Source organism: Fusarium keratoplasticum, chromosome 5 (genome assembly GCF_025433545.1).
Source record: "Fusarium keratoplasticum isolate Fu6.1 chromosome 5, whole genome shotgun sequence".
In the NCBI taxonomy this organism is placed as follows: domain Eukaryota; kingdom Fungi; phylum Ascomycota; class Sordariomycetes; order Hypocreales; family Nectriaceae; genus Fusarium; species Fusarium keratoplasticum.
This window is the reverse complement of record NC_070533.1, coordinates 4038027-4053240: the sequence shown is the minus strand read 5'-3', so window position 1 is coordinate 4053240 and position 15214 is coordinate 4038027. Positions and strand designations below refer to the sequence as shown.

The following is a 15214-nucleotide window of genomic DNA, read 5'->3' as shown; positions in this document are numbered from 1 at the left end:
GCCCGTCACAGCGCCTACCCCACATATGATAGTCTGGGGTAAGTCAATCTGGCTGTCCTCATGATCCGGGGTTGGTCCATCATGTTGACCAAGGTAGTCGAGATAACGAGCTTTGACAGGGCAACAAATCTGATGGCCGCGGAGGTAAAGCCGCCCTTCCGCCAGGGAGACACGACTTGAGACTACTGTCACCCGCGCAACCTATGATTGGCCAACAGAAAGAGAGGGGGGAGATGGCTTGATTCGTTCGAATTACGGCCACTAACCGTTCCAGACCTAGTCAGCCAGACTGCCCAAGCATAAGACATTTCGCTTGCCCCAGGTTGCGGATTGTCCGCCGACTATCCCGCTACTTCTTCTGTTAAACAGCAGTTCGGCCAAACGAGAAAGATACACAGAGAAGCAGCGGCCATGCACAGTCCCAAGCGGAGGCGAGCCGCTGTGGCTTGCAACTATTGTCGCAAGAGGTGAGTCGATATGGAATGGCGGGCCGCAATGCTCCATGTTCCGCTGCCTCGTGGTGGCGATGGAGACAAAGTCTAGGCACTACAGATACTGATGAATGTGTGTTTTGGCAGGAAGCGCAAATGTGATGGCGGTAGACCAGCCTGTAGCCTCTGCGAGGAGGTTGGCAACTCATGCGAGTATCGTGAGGTCGAACCCCCAAGGTACGTTTATCTACACTGACATTGTGCTTTGTACGAGCCTGTTTGCTCACCTAGGCCATGTGCAGGAACGCTTCCGTGCCGTTAGATCAGCTAAACGGTATCCTTGACCGGCTCGAGGCATTAGAACGACGGGCAGATGGCTCAACAGCGGATCAGTCGGACTCGAGCCGCCAACACCCCGACAGTGCACAGTTCATCCTCGGCGAGGACTTTGGCCTGGGCTCGGCGGAGACCCCGGACGTGGCTCCGTCACTGGCACCAACTCCGCTCAACTCAGCTGGGCTCAACACCACCATGGCCATCCCCTTATCACACTCCACAACGACAGGTAGCCTCTTACGGTCGGCTCCAGCCCGAGCCCTCCTCGGTGATTATCCACAAGATATCTTCCTCCACGTTGAACTGGGCCGTAGTGTCCCGGCCTCCCTATCTTTGACCCCAAAGCCACTCAACCAAGTTGAGATACCGGCCGTCTCGCGCAACGAGGCTGACGAGCTAATGCACAAATTCTTCCAGCTCGTCCACCGATTCTATCCAATCCTGGACGAGGACAAATTCCGGAGCACCTATGATGATGTATTCACCCAGGGTCTTGCCCCTAATCTTGCCACTGCCATGATGCTCATTGTCTTGGCTCTTGGTAGTGTGTCCGACGCCGATTACGACGGCTCCACCTCATGGGAACCCGGCAGTCGTTTCTCGTCCCCTGCAGTCAACATTCTACTTACGGTGGGACTCGAGTCCTTCGGCGGAAGCTTGCTTCTCCCGCAATCGTTATACTTCGCTGCTATCTACTATAGCTTCCTGGCCAGACCTTTGCCGGCCTGGCGTCTGGTGCATATGGCATCAACCGAAGTGCAGCACTATTGGATACGGTAGGTCCCCCTCTCCGTTTCCATTCCAGGATGAACTACTTACACTTTGATTAGAAAGTTGGGCTCACTAAACGACGCGCAAGCAGCCGCACAGGGTCAATTGATACTGCGGCTATGTTGGGCCATCTTCATTCTCGAGTGGTACGGCTATGACGCCATGACTGAAGACTTGTGGCTAATTGGCATGCTAGTGATATCGTCGCCGAACACCATTTCCCCAGAAGTGGGATAGACAATGTCGTCGAACAGCTCCCTTTTCCAGGCTTCGGCAACTCGCCCGAGCCCCCCATGCTGCGCTGGCTGGCCAATATCTCGTCCCGACGTCTGCTAAACCGGATACATTACGTGCTCTACGATACCTACCAAGGTGCCACAACCAGCATGGATTCATCGTCTTGTGCCCCGACCTCTCAGTTTGGCATCAGCCAGGAGCTCAATCGTCAACTCCACGCCTGGTATGATTTGCTTCCTCCTGCCATCAAACCAGATCTGGACCACGATGAGCATGGTCTTGACGACTCCATTCTGCTCATGCGTTTTCATGCCGCTGGGGATATTATTCATAGACCTTTCCTGCTACAAATCTGTGCTTTGCCTTCCGGGGAGACGCCGCCGGATGCCAGGATGGTGGAAAACGCCAAGACGTGCTTATATCACTGCCGTGGCTATCTAGGAGCCGTACAGGGTGTCCTGAGAAAACCATCTGCATCACTTGAGATATTTACGCACTCGTAAGTACATATCCGGTTGTTCGTTTCTATCCTCGCTAACCTGTTTCTCTCCAGTACCATGGCGGTTATCCTGCTTCTCACATTTGCCTCTTTTTCTCCCACTCTTGCTGCTGACCTGCAGGATATCAAGGAGGTGCAGGCACAAGGGGCATCTATTCTTCAAAAATGGTCCTTCCCCGAGTCTAGCATAGAGACTATGCTCTCTATCGTACGGACAGTACGAGTTAAATGTCTCGGCCGCTGAGCCTGCCAATCTTATCCCACAATCACATCCAACTCCTTGGCGAAGTCGCGTGAGCTGGCACCAACGTAACACTTGTACGTGCCCTCATCGAGCCTCCACGCACCGCGGGCTGTACCCTGCGCATTGGGATCGAACCACCAAAAGGCTGTGGCTGCCAACTCGATGCTGACCATCTTGCTCTCTCCCGGGTCTACAGTGACTTTTCTAAACCCGGCGAGGGCTCTAGGGGCGGAAGAGAGACCAGAGCTGCTGATACGTGTGGAAGAAGACACATAAAGCTGAACCACCTCGCTTCCAAGTAGGCTTCCCGTGTTTGTGATGGCAACTTGCACGACAGCACTGGAGGAACCATCTCGCCTCACTTTGCCCTTGATGATTGCGTCAGTGATGGAAAACGTGGTGTAAGACAGGCCATAGCCAAAAGGCCACAGCGGCTGAATGTCTTGCTGATCAAACCAGCGATATCCCACCAGGATGCCCTCCCCATACTCGGCCTTATCTGCGATTGCGTCGCCAGGGAACCACTTGTTGGAGCCGTGGTCCTCAATCCTGCGGGGGAAAGTCAGGGGGAGTTTGCCTGACGGGTTGACGAGCCCGAAAAGGACATCAGCTATGGCGTTTCCACACTCTTGCCCCTGGTACCACGCATGCACAATGGCACTGGCTGCACCAGCCCAAGGCATGCTTATGGCGCAGGCGGACTGTGCCACCACGACCACGTTCTTGTTGGCGGCGCAAACAGCTGAGACAAGTTCATCTGTGCGGCGTGGAAGAGACAGCGATGTCCGATCAGACCCTTCCCTCTCGGTATCGTTGTTATGACCAACTACAAAGATGACGGCGTCTGCATCCTGTGCTGCGCCTACGGCGTTGCGGAACATGGCTTCCTCGTCGTGCCTAAACAGCAAGCCAACCCGCACCCCCGAGATCTTATGGAAGAGTGTGTTGTCGTGTGGCTTAGTGGGAGGAGGAACGACGACATTGTCAACCCTCAGCTCGTAAGTCTTACCAGCCTCCAAGAACTTGCTGGAGAAGCACTCTACGCTTCCGCAATTCATAAAGTTCCCACTGATCTTGGTCCACTCCGTATTGTCGATCAGGAGCTCCCCGTCTATGAAGAGCTTCGCCTTGCCCGTGTTGGACAAGCTAAAATCATAGACTCCCGTGACGCTGGGACGGAGGAGTCCGGTGGCCCTATAGCTGAAAATGGTACCGCGCAGAGGAGCAGGAACATCTCCGTCGCTCATGAAATAGACGAGAGAATCCTGCCAGAAAGTGGTTGCCACGATGTCGCCCTCGAACCTCTGTCCTGCGAAGAAGTCGACTTGGAGACCCGGAGTGCCACTACCCGGCCTCGTGAGGCAGTGGCCGATCAAAGGTGGTTGCAAATGCGTAAAGATGCCCTGCTCGTGTACTATCTCCATATCCGGGTTTCTCTCTTTGGAGAGAGACGTGATCGACTCGTATGGGGTGGTGATGTAGTACGGGTTGACGATTGCACTGCCGGTTCCGCCGATGGTGGGATTCCTTGCGTTAGGTCCGATGATTGCCAACTTTCGAATGGCTCGCGGATCTAGAGGAAGCAGATTGTCGTTCTTGAGGAGAACAATGCCCTGGGATGCAGCTTCTCTTGTGATTCTGCGGAACTCAGGCGTGTCTGTCTCAACCTCGTTGGCTGTGATTTCGGCCTCAGCATCGCTGGTGATGGAGAGCTGTTCTTCTCGGCCCAGAAGCTTGAACTTCTGGAGCAGCTGTAACAGCCGCTGGACAGAAGGGTCGACATGCTCGGTCTCCGACACCTGGCCCATTTGCACCGCCTCCATCAATGCCTTGCCATATCGAAGCGGAGGGCCCGGCATCTCAAGATCTGTTGTTGCGCAGATGCTGTCGACCGTCGAGTTGAGGCCACCCCAGTCACTCATGACCAGGCCCTTGTATCCCCACTCCTGGCGAAGAATGTCGTGGACAAGATATCGGCTTGTGTCCACATGGTGGCCGTTCACCTTGGGGTAAGCCGTCATCGCAGTCAGAGGTTGAGCCTCGAGCGCCATGTGAAAGGGCCTGAGGTAGATTTCTCGCAGTGTCCTCTCATCAATCTTCTCGTCCATGTTGAACCGACGCGTCTCCATATCGTTGGCGACGTAGTGTTTCATGCAAGCCCCAGTGCCCATGCTCTGAACGCCGCGGATATACGCGGTTGCCATGTTGCCCGTCAGGAACGGATCCTCGCCAAAGTTCTCAAAGTTACGACCGCCGAATGGAGAGCGGCTGATGTTCATGGTCGGCGCGAGAAGGACATGGGCGCCCTTGCTCTTGGCTTCTGATCCCAGGATGGTGCCGACCTTTTCAACCAGGTCCGGGTCAAAGGTGGCTGCGAGCGAGATTCCGCACGGAATATGAGTTGTGTGTGTTCCGTCTGTCCATCGGGAACCGCGCACGCCGGCTGGACCGTCACTTGTCTTGAGGCTTTTGATGCCGAGTCGTTCAATCGCTGCCGTTTCCCACATGTTCTTTCCAGATAACAGAGTACATTTTTCCTCCAGCGTCAGAGACTCGAGCAATTTCCTGATCCTGGCTGCATCAGCCCGGGTATGTTCGGAAATTGCCATGTTCGGGATAGTAGGGAAGGAAGGGGTGGTTCAAGTGTGTCTAGATGAGTCTGAGGTAGAGAAGTTGGGTGTAGAATTGGCATATGGAGGTTGGAGATGCCAGTTCATCGTCTCTCGATTAAATAGATAGACTGCTTCTTCGTATGTACTAAGCCCGTGTTGCCGATCACGGCAAAGCACAGTAGAGTAGGGGAGTAAGTTGGCTGCCAGGCGGAGCGGCGGGATAGTCCCCGCTCTCTGGACATGACTCCTTCAGCGGAACCTCTCCGCAGAACCGAAGCCAAGGGTGGGTGGATCATACAGTTAGATTTGTTCAATTCGTTTTGATACACGAAGGCGGCCGCTAGCTATTGGCTTGAGTCGCTTCCAGTTCTTGTCTGGCTTTGGTCTACGGCCGAGCTGTTCTCGACCGTTTCAGAAGCGACATGGAAAGCTGGTCTAGGCAAAAGGATCACGGCTGGATCACAGCCTCGACCGTGAGCCAGAGAAACCACTATTAGGCCATTGAGGACTCCATTCCCTTGCGTGATTCATGGAGTCTACCTCACAACACTTCTTTTCAACAATAAGCATTACTCGTATTATGCGTCTATCAAGAAATATGACACCCTGAGTAGCCAAGTTTGCCAGATGGCATTGATAAGAATGTTTCGACATAACCAGTCACTAGCACTATTGGAGAACATTCGCTAACTGCAGATATACTGCAGATGACAATACCAGCAGGCCAATGACGAAACTGGCCGAGCTAGCATCGCCAGATGAAGATACTAACAGCCTGGTGATCATGACGCTTACAATCCCGCCTGCTCCCCATGCCACAAGCGTTCGGCCATATCTAGCCCTGAACCTCGCTGGTTCTGGTTCTTTTGCCTTGACCAGACCAGGAAGAATGCCAAAACCTGCGCCATGACCAAAAAGCACCACTGATAAGGCAGCCGCAGCTGTCAGAAGCCCCGGCCACTTTGAGAAGGCAAGGAGAGAGGCGCCTCGTATGTAAAAGAGGGCCAAGAAGGTAAGCCTTGGGCCTGGTCGTGCGGCAAGGACTGGAGCCATGAACCCTCCCAGGGCCAGAGCAACCATGAAGCACGGCAGCACTCGAAGGGCATCCCCAGCAAACTCTTGTCCGTGGTAGGATGCTGCGCGCCATAGTGTTGAAAAGACCACCATCCCAGGAAGAGCATTGAAGAACAATAGCAAGTCTTCAAAAGCTACCGCACTTGGCTTTGGCTGGCACCTCTCTGCATTGCCTGGTTTGTACCTTTCCTTGTCATTTGGGAGCACAGCTAGTGTGGTCGCACCAACGACACAGAACGCAACGCCGACCAGTTGTAGAAGACGTCCCAGGCTCTCTGCGTCCAATGACTCAGCGTCTAGGATCAGTGCCGATGCGAAGCATGCTGCTGACCCTGATGAGAAACCCAGAGGGCCTATAGCACTTCTAAGCCGGGAGTGCGGAGGGAAAGCTTGCCCGACCAAGACGACAACAACGAGATAAGTCCACCCAACACCAATGCCTCCAACTGCCAGGCAAGCGAGCAGACTCATAAGGTCTGTACGAGCTAGGGATATGCCCGTGCCAACCACCGCTAGGCCCCAGAGACCCGTACCTGCGGCGGCTGTGGTGCGGGCTCCGACTCTGGTCATGACGGCGGCGCATGAAGCCACCCCGACAGACAGCCCAAGACATGCAGATGCGAAAGGGACTGAGGACCAAGCGTGACTGGTGCGAAGTAGTCGGGGCAGTTCAGCTTGAAGAACGCTCAGGGCGTACACAGTCCCCACGCTAAACATATTGGCAAAGCTGACGAGCGCAACCAGTGGCGCTGACTGCTCGACAGCGGACGATTGAGGGGCCATCATGCACCTAGTCCAGATGGATGTTGATGGATAATGACTGAGCCAGGGCAAACAAAAACAATTGAGGGAATGAGTTCAAGGAGGGGTGAAGAATAGTGAAGTCGGATTCCAAGAGCTGGAATTTGGTAGAGAAGGAACTGTATGCGGCTCAAGGTACTTATAGCCTCCGCTGTTCCGAGCGATGACTGGCGGGCTTTGCGGATTCGCGGCAAGAGTCCCGCTTGGTCTCTCTGAATCTATGGGTCACTTGCGGTAAGCGGCAAAGCATGCCGCTGCTGACCGTAGTAGGGCACGAAGTCAAACGTGTTGGTTCAAAGCAAATCTAGAGTTGTTTGTCACGTCAAGTAATTTTGCCTTGCATATTTCTTTTTTCTTTTTTCCCTCGTCGCGTCCTTCTTCGGCTCGCGTGTCCCATACATCACTAGTCAGGGGGCTGATGGACCTCCTTGGCGGAGTTGAAATCAACAGCCGTCGAGTTCTCGGGGAGCATCCATGGACTGGGATCAGCTGAAGCCACGTCTTGGACCTTCGGAAGGCAGAAAAATGGCCGAGATTAAGAAACCTGTTGCCATGGGCTGACCAGTCTGGCTGCAGACGACCAGCGGCATCGCTTTTTCCCGTTCCTCCCGTTATTTCCGCTTTTGCCGGACAGTCTCTGGTCAAAAGATAAATGGCCATTGTAATAGTGAATGCCTTCCCGGGACAACCCATACATGTCCAGCACTCATTCACAACAATAACCATGTCCCCTTCTATCCGAATCGCCGCCTGTCACACCGCTCCGGTGTTTCTGTCGGCACGACAGACAACGGCAAAAGCCATCAAGTTAATCAAGCAAGCTGCAAAGAACAAGGCCAATTTGGTTGTCTTTCCCGAGACGTACATTCCTGCCTTTCCCGTCTGGAGCTCGTTACGCCCTCCAACCGAGAATCATGACCTCTTTAAGCGCATGGCCCTCGAATCCGTCTACGCCGACGGTGACGAAGTTCAGGCTATCCGCGCCACGGCAAAACAGCTGGGCATCATGGTCAGCATCGGTCTATCAGAAAAGGTCCGCTCGAGCAGCGCAACTCTTTATAACTCGAATATCCTTATTGGAACCGAAGGGGAGGTCTTGGTCCACCATAGGAAGCTTGTACCGACATTCTTCGAGAAGCTAACCTGGGCACCCGGAGACGGCCACGGATTACAAGTTGCCGAAACCCCCTACGGAAAAATCGGGAATCTGATTTGTGGAGAAAACACCAACCCTCTGGCCCGGTATACTCTGATGGCCCAAGGCGAACAGATTCACATCTCTACCTGGCCACCTATCTGGCCCACCCGCGTTCCGCCTCCTCCCTCCCAAGACGAACCGACCAACAGTGTACCAGAGAAGCCTAACTATGACAACGTCACTGCCAACAGGACTCGTGCTGCCGCTCATTGCTTCGAGGCCAAGTGCTTTGGAGTTCTCTGTTCAGCCGTTCTCGGAGACGACGCCATAAAGACTATTTCGGGCGGCTCCCCGTACCTCACTCAGGTGCTGGAACAATCTCAACGTGGTGCAACTCAGTTTCTGGACCCAACTGGAGCGCTTCTGCCTGGGTTCACCGTGGACCCCGAGACGCAGGAGCATGTTCCTACTGAATACCTTCAAAAGCACGAAGGAATTCTCTACGCGGATATAGGCGTCGAGGATTGCATAGAGGGGAAGCAGTATCACGATGTTGTCGGTGGATATCAACGTCTAGATGTCTTTGACTTGAGGGTCAATCGAACTCGCCCGTCTGCGGTGACATTCGTCGAGGGGGGCAGCAAGCTTCAGTTCCAGGAGCTGAAGGAAAACACTGGGGAGAATGTATCTTAGTTTAGACAAATGCCCCTTTTGCGTGCAGTGATTACTAGGTAATTGCGTTTAATTCTGTTAGAGCACTTCTTGTTGCCAGTTTCAGTCACCAGCATTGAAAGGCTTTATTCAGCTCTTGATGTCTTTAAGATCTCCATGGTAATAACTGACCTTGACCTATGCGCATGAGTGAATATTAGCACATAATATGGCCAGTAGATCATTTCATTTTCTCTATTGTTCCACACCAAAAGCCATGATGATGGGAACAGGGTTTTAAATCCCGAGAGTGCTTGAGATTCATCTAAAGATGCGGCCTGTAACTAGCCATGCCTAACTTCGAATCGGCCGTGACAACTTTCGGGGCCTATGTCGTTTAAGGGTAGGAGGAAAATCCTTATACGGAATTCCATGTATAGTAGGTAGTTTAAGATCCACGTCGGTCATGAATCCCCAGCAACTTGAGACCAACTCCAGTGTTAGTGATACTAGCACTATGAAACCAACCATCTTCACGAGGGAGATACATAGGTTATTGCCATCAAGATGTATTTCTTATTATCAAGATATCATCAAAAGCCTTGAACTGAAAGGCATTCATTCATGTCAACCTCTTCTCCTTGATAAGCATAGAACAGTTAAGGCCCTCTTTTAGTATTACCCAGTCTAGTCTAGGCAGTCACGCTAACCCCGAGACCCCTGTTCATGGTATTAGCGCCGAGTTATTTAATCCACGGCGGGCTTCGCTCAAACTTAAACGAGGATTCCCCCGCTTTGACAGCTGGCACAGTTCCATCGAACGATCCCGATTCCTGACCATGGCCGAAGAGCAGAATCCTGAGACACTTCCACTCGAGGCCGATGACAATGTAGGAATACACCACAGATTGAATGCCTTTCAAACCTTCTGACCGCCTTGAACTATCTCGCAGCCCGATAACGTGACGGTTGATGATGGCGACTCAGCCCTCGGCGTGGATGGCGCGAGTGACACCACTTCTCTGCGATCTAGCATTTTGAGGTATCGCGAGGAGAATGGCCGGACATATCATGCATACAAGGACGGTGGTGAAGATGCCCAGTCTTACGCTTATAGATCCCAAGTGACGCCATGTTCACTGACTGAACCGGTGCAGTTTATGTCTTCCCAAACGACGAGGTCTTGTTACCCCACACAGCTAGACCACCAGTAGCTTCGTGACTGACTTGACAGGATGCAGACAGAGAACGAGCGACTAGGTACATAGCTTGAGCCCCAACCAAAACCTGTAACGAGCTTATCCGACGCAGATATTCAACATCACTTGTTTGCCCTCACATTTGAAGGGAGGCTACATGCTGCTCCCTTGACTCAGCCGCTCCGTCGGGCGTTGGATGCCGGTTGTGGCACAGGGATCTGGGCTATTGACTTTGGTACAGTCCCATTATGATTGATGAGAACGAATGCGAATGTTCTAACAAGCGTTTAGCTGACGAGCATCCCGAGTGTGAAGTGAAAAACGGTCCAGTGGCCAGGATTGAGCCCACAACTGATCATGCCTCAGGTTACTGGCGTCGATCTAAGTCCCATCCAGCCATCGGCGTAGGTACCAAACAGCCACGACATGCTCAACACTATACTGACATGTATTCCAGCGTCCCACCCAATGTCTCCTTTTTTGTTGACGATCTTGAAGACGTCTGGGATTACTCGACCAAGTTTGACTTTATCTTTTCGCGCTTCCTCACGGGGTCCATCCGAGACTGGCCCAAGTTCTTCAACCAGAGCTTTGAGTAAAAATGATTGTCCTCTCATTCCCTACCCTTGTTTAACTAATTATTGTTCCCAGATTCCTCAACCCAGGCGGCAAGATCGAAATCATGGATATCATCTACCCCCCTCGATCTGATGACGGTACACTCTCTGAGGACTCACCACTCTACAAGTGGGCGACGTTGCTTCTACGCACCTTTTCCACCATGGGCTCTCCGCTTGATAGCGCGTTGAAGTATAAGGAGCAGCTTGAAGCGGCTGGCTTTGTCGATGTTCACGTAGTGCAGCGCAAGTGGCCGATGAATCGTTGGCCCAAGGCCCAGATATACAAGCAAATCGGTAAGACTCGGAGAATAAAGTCTAGATATTCCAGCGGTCACTCACTATTGGCTATTAGGAACATGGGCTAATCAGAACACCATGGATGCCTTGGCGGCGATAAGCTTGGCTGTATTTACACGTCCCGAGGGGCAAGGGGGCCTCGGGTGGACGAGTGAAGAACTGGAGGTTTTTCTCATGGAGGTCCGGAAGGATATCAAAGATCACACTATCCACTCATACTGGCCCATGTGAGTCTGCAGATTTGAATGGCCACGGAATCTAGGAGCGAGCTAATCATCTCCCAGTTGGTCAGTATACGCTACGAAACCTGAGTGATGGGAATAAGATTGTGCAGGGCAAACCGGCCGCGACTGGTCAGGTTATGGCTGGAGGTTTACGATCCCAGTGTCTTTTTATACTGTGAATATACCTTGGTCCACTTGTTTGCTGTTCCCTGGGGCCGCAGTCGCCAAGTTTAAACGCTAGTATTGTTCTTGTTCTCGCACACGGCCCCTCAACGTAACTTTGGCCTATGAGCGAGAAGACGGCAAGACGGCTGCCCCGGCCTTGAACTCTTTCTGGGAGTCATAGAGATGGCTCAATATGGCATTAAGAATACAGCCCGATATCCTGACCACGGCAAGTGTCGGCTACCGTATCCATTTTCGCGATCCTAGCGACACCTAACTCGGTGGTTGCTGAGTCAGTTGACGATGGGATCGTCTCATCGACACTAAAATGGCAGGTCTCCGCGACAACCACGGAGCCCAGCCGCTTAAACAGACTCGGCTCTCGATGCAAGTGGCGGGACAATTGCTCTTTCGTCTCGAGCACTGTATTTCCAAGCAAAGTCGGAGCATAAGTAGCGCCATTCTCCCCACAGTGTCGTAATTCTCATGTGCAGCTTAATAATTTGCGTGCATGGGGGCATAAATAGCCCATCTTAAGCCGTAGTACCTAGCCTCAGTGTAGCAATCCATCACCCATCTCATCCCGCCCATCACAACTGTCAAAATGTCTTCAATCTTCCTGTGAGGCTTCTATCATGATTTTCTTTGTGTATACTAATTACTGACACTGTACTCAGCACTGGCGCGTCTGGCTATGTCGGTGGTCAGGTCCTGCGCGAGCTGGTTCGCGGTCACCCAGAGTACGCCATCACGGCTCTCGTTCGCGATGCCAAGTCTGCAGCGACCATTTCGCAAGACTATCCCAAGATTCGCACCGTGATTGGCGATCTTAACGATGGTGACTTGGTGGAGAAAGAGGCATCTGAGGCCTCTGTTGTCGTGCGTGCGTATTACGACTCCAATTGCTAGTGATGACTCTAATAGAGCGTGTAGATGTCGCGTCAAACAGCCACATTGGCAGCGTGCAGGCCATCCACCGCGGCTTGCAAAAGCGACAGACTCCCAGTTACTGGGTTCAAATTTCTGGCGCCAGCGGCCTTGCTGTAGAGGAATTGGCGTCTCCATCCTTCAAGCCTGGAGAACCTTCAGATGACGTCTGGGATGACCTCGCTGGCGTCGCATCCATCCGAGACCTTCTCAAAGCCCACAAGTCGCGGGCAGTCGACAACTACATCCTGGATGTCGCCAAGCAAACACCTTCCGTCAAGACAGCTCTCGTTCTGCCTCCCATCATCTACGGAAAGGGTCAAGGCCCCATCAAGCAGCGCAGCTACCAGATCCCCGCGCTGGCCAAGGTCGCCCTGGAGAGAGGCCGTGCAGTGAGAGTCGGGCGGGGTCTGAGCCGATGGGGAAACGTGCATGTCGCCGACATTGCGAGACTGTTTACCGTTTTGGCTGAGGCTGGCGCCAAGGGAAATGACGATAGCAAGATCTGGGGAGAGGATGGCATCTATTTGACAGGCGTTGGAGAGATTGTGAGTACCGCGTTTCCCGCGATGCACATTGCAAATACTAACTATTCTCCCCTCAGTCGTGGGCCGATATCTCAGACAGAGTCGCCCAAGCGGCAAAGGACCAGGGCCTTCTGGAGACCACTGAAGTGGAGGAACTTCACCAGCCCGAGGCCGACACTGTACTACCCTACAGCTCTGTCCTGTTCGGCAGCAACGCTAGAAGCAACGCCCGTCGCGGCGCTGAGCTGCTGGGATGGAAGCCCGCAGAAGAGGGCCTCGAGGCCGAGATCCCGAGAGCGGTAGCGGAGGAGGCAGCTGCGAAGCGACAGTCTAGCCTGTAGATAGCAAAAACAACGACCTAATGGAAACCATCTCCTTCTACCTACTCTGTATGGAATATAGATAACAAACCCCTCAGTCATGAGGCCCTTCTCTTCGCCCCGAGAACTCACCACGTCATTCTGCCCCTCTGTGGAGAGAGAGCGCGAGGCGGGGTTTTGGCGTCTCACTGTTGGCTTATCTGATTGCTCCATTCAGGAGCGGAGGTGGAGGTAGCTTCAAAAAGAGAAGGTTTCCGCGACCTAGTTTCGCAAAGGGAACGAGTTGTAATCATCAGCATCACCAACTTGACTCGGTACGAGAAGAGGAGAAGCTTCCATCATCAATCGGATACTGTTTCCGGTCGCCGCTCTCAAAGGTACAAGAAACCAGCTTCGCCAACACCAGACCCAAGCTCGTTATCCCCAGATCGCCAAACCCTCGTCTTTTTTGCAGTAATTATTCGTCATGGCGCCTCCCTCTGTTGAATTGACGGCTCCGAATGGAGTCAAGTGGTCTCAGCCCACTGGCCTGTTTATCGGCAACGAGTTTGTCGCTTCCTCCAGCGGCAAGACCATTACTTCCATTGACCCTGCGTATGTTCAATCAGCATCAATTTGTTAATGCGATTACTGACATTGGTACTATAGCACTGAGGAGGTCATTGCCACTGTGCAAGCCGCCGATGCTGAAGACATCGACAAGGCCGTCAAGACTGCCAGAGCTGCCTTGCGCCACGAGTCATGGAAGAAGCTTCCTGCCTCTGACCGCGGCCAATTGATGTACCGTCTGGCTGAGCTGATCGAGTCCAAGAAAGAGCTCTTTGCCACCATTGACGCTTGGGACAATGGCAAGACATACATCGAGACGCTGGAGAACGATCTCGTCGAGGCCGTCGGCGTTATCCGCTATTATGCTGGCTGGGCCGATAAGACGTTTGGCCAGACCATCAGCACAAACCCTCAAAAGTTCGCCTACACAATCCGTCAGCCCGTCGGCGTTGTCGCGCAGATCATCCCTTGGAACTATCCCCTCTCCATGGCTACGTGGAAACTCGGTCCTGCCCTCGCCTGCGGCAACACTGTTGTCCTCAAGGCCGCCGAACAAACACCTCTGAGCATCCTCGTCCTGGGAGAGCTCATCAAGGAGGCCGGTTTCCCCCCGGGAGTCGTCAACATCGTCAATGGACTTGGCAGAGACACGGGAGCTGCCTTGGTGCAGCATCCTCTTGTGGACAAGATCGCCTTTACCGGTTCCACGGCGACGGCTGCCAGCATCATGGGCGTCGCTGCAAAGACGCTTAAGAACATCACCCTAGAAACTGGCGGAAAGTCGCCATTGCTCGTCTTTGACGATGCGGACCTAGAGCAGGCGGTCAAGTGGTCGCACTTTGGCATCATGTCCAACCAAGGACAGATTTGTACTGCCACGTCGAGAATCCTGGTCCAAGACACCATCTACGATGCCTTCATCAAGAAGTTCATCGACACTCTTAATGTCGTGAGCAGAGTTGGCAGCCAATGGGACAAGGATACATACCAGGGTCCTCAGGTGTCCAAGGTCCAATACGAGAGGGTTCTTGAGTACATCGACATTGGAAAGAAGGAGGGCGCTGTCGTGGCGGCTGGAGGTCACCCTCTCAAGGTCGGAGACTCCGACAAGGGATTCTTCATTGCCCCGACAGTCTTTACCGAGGTCAAGCCCTCGATGCGTGTCTATCGCGAGGAGATCTTTGGCCCTGTCGTGGTCATCACCACCTTCAAGACGGAGGAGGAGGCTATTGAGCTTGCCAACGATACCACATACGGACTGGGAGCCGCTGCGTTTACTACAAACCTGGAGAAGGCTCATCGGGTTGCGGCAGAGATCGAGGCCGGCATGGTCTGGATCAACAGCAGTCAGGACTGTGACCCTCGCGTGCCATTCGGAGGTGTCAAGCAGAGCGGTATTGGCAGGGAGCTCGGTGAGGCAGGCCTCGAAGCCTACACACAGATCAAGGCAGTTCATGTAAACATGGGGACCAAGCTGTAAAGTAAAGGCATTCTCGCTCAAAACAATTAATAGACAAGATTGAATCACCATTCTGAACCAGTTTATAACTTGCTAAAGTAGATTAGACATAGAAAACTGTCTCTGGTGAGAG

At 53.1% G+C, this 15214-nt stretch overlaps 6 protein-coding genes across 6 annotated transcripts; 5 read left to right on the top strand and 1 right to left on the bottom strand.

The window, feature by feature from the left end:
• Positions 1 to 725: 725 nt before the first annotated feature.
• Positions 726 to 2518, top strand: NCS57_00793900 (Zn(2)-C6 fungal-type domain-containing protein; the record flags this gene model as incomplete). Its single annotated transcript, XM_053057774.1, has 4 exons — positions 726 to 1543; positions 1598 to 1684; positions 1735 to 2274; positions 2329 to 2518. The coding sequence occupies 4 exons, from the start codon at positions 726 to 728 to the stop codon at positions 2516 to 2518; spliced, it is 1635 nt and encodes a 544-aa protein (XP_052913969.1).
• An 11-nt stretch (positions 2519 to 2529) lies between these two features.
• NCS57_00793800 (Beta-glucosidase) lies at positions 2530 to 5127 on the bottom strand (the record flags this gene model as incomplete). Its single annotated transcript, XM_053057773.1, has 1 exon — positions 2530 to 5127. One exon carries the CDS (start codon positions 5125 to 5127, stop codon positions 2530 to 2532), a length of 2598 nt encoding a protein of 865 aa, XP_052913968.1.
• A 2602-nt stretch (positions 5128 to 7729) lies between these two features.
• NCS57_00793700 (Aliphatic nitrilase) lies at positions 7730 to 8836 on the top strand (the record flags this gene model as incomplete). The annotated part of the gene is made up of 1 exon (XM_053057772.1): positions 7730 to 8836. One exon carries the CDS (start codon positions 7730 to 7732, stop codon positions 8834 to 8836), a length of 1107 nt encoding a protein of 368 aa, XP_052913967.1.
• Positions 8837 to 9633: 797 nt separating this feature from the next.
• NCS57_00793600 (uncharacterized protein) lies at positions 9634 to 11225 on the top strand (the record flags this gene model as incomplete). Its single annotated transcript, XM_053057771.1, has 11 exons — positions 9634 to 9684; positions 9748 to 9896; positions 9952 to 9979; positions 10036 to 10054; positions 10106 to 10228; positions 10285 to 10307; positions 10360 to 10397; positions 10451 to 10588; positions 10645 to 10907; positions 10966 to 11137; positions 11195 to 11225. 11 exons carry the CDS (start codon positions 9634 to 9636, stop codon positions 11223 to 11225), a joined length of 1035 nt encoding a protein of 344 aa, XP_052913966.1.
• A 660-nt stretch (positions 11226 to 11885) lies between these two features.
• On the top strand, positions 11886 to 13094 carry NCS57_00793500 (NAD(P)-bd-dom domain-containing protein; the record flags this gene model as incomplete). The annotated part of the gene is made up of 4 exons (XM_053057770.1): positions 11886 to 11920; positions 11977 to 12182; positions 12233 to 12774; positions 12831 to 13094. The coding sequence occupies exons 1-4, from the start codon at positions 11904 to 11906 to the stop codon at positions 13092 to 13094; spliced, it is 1029 nt and encodes a 342-aa protein (XP_052913965.1). The 5' UTR covers positions 11886 to 11903.
• A 445-nt stretch (positions 13095 to 13539) lies between these two features.
• NCS57_00793400 (Aldedh domain-containing protein) lies at positions 13540 to 15102 on the top strand (the record flags this gene model as incomplete). The annotated part of the gene is made up of 2 exons (XM_053057769.1): positions 13540 to 13667; positions 13722 to 15102. 2 exons carry the CDS (start codon positions 13540 to 13542, stop codon positions 15100 to 15102), a joined length of 1509 nt encoding a protein of 502 aa, XP_052913964.1.
• Between the last annotated feature and the right edge of the window lie 112 nt (positions 15103 to 15214).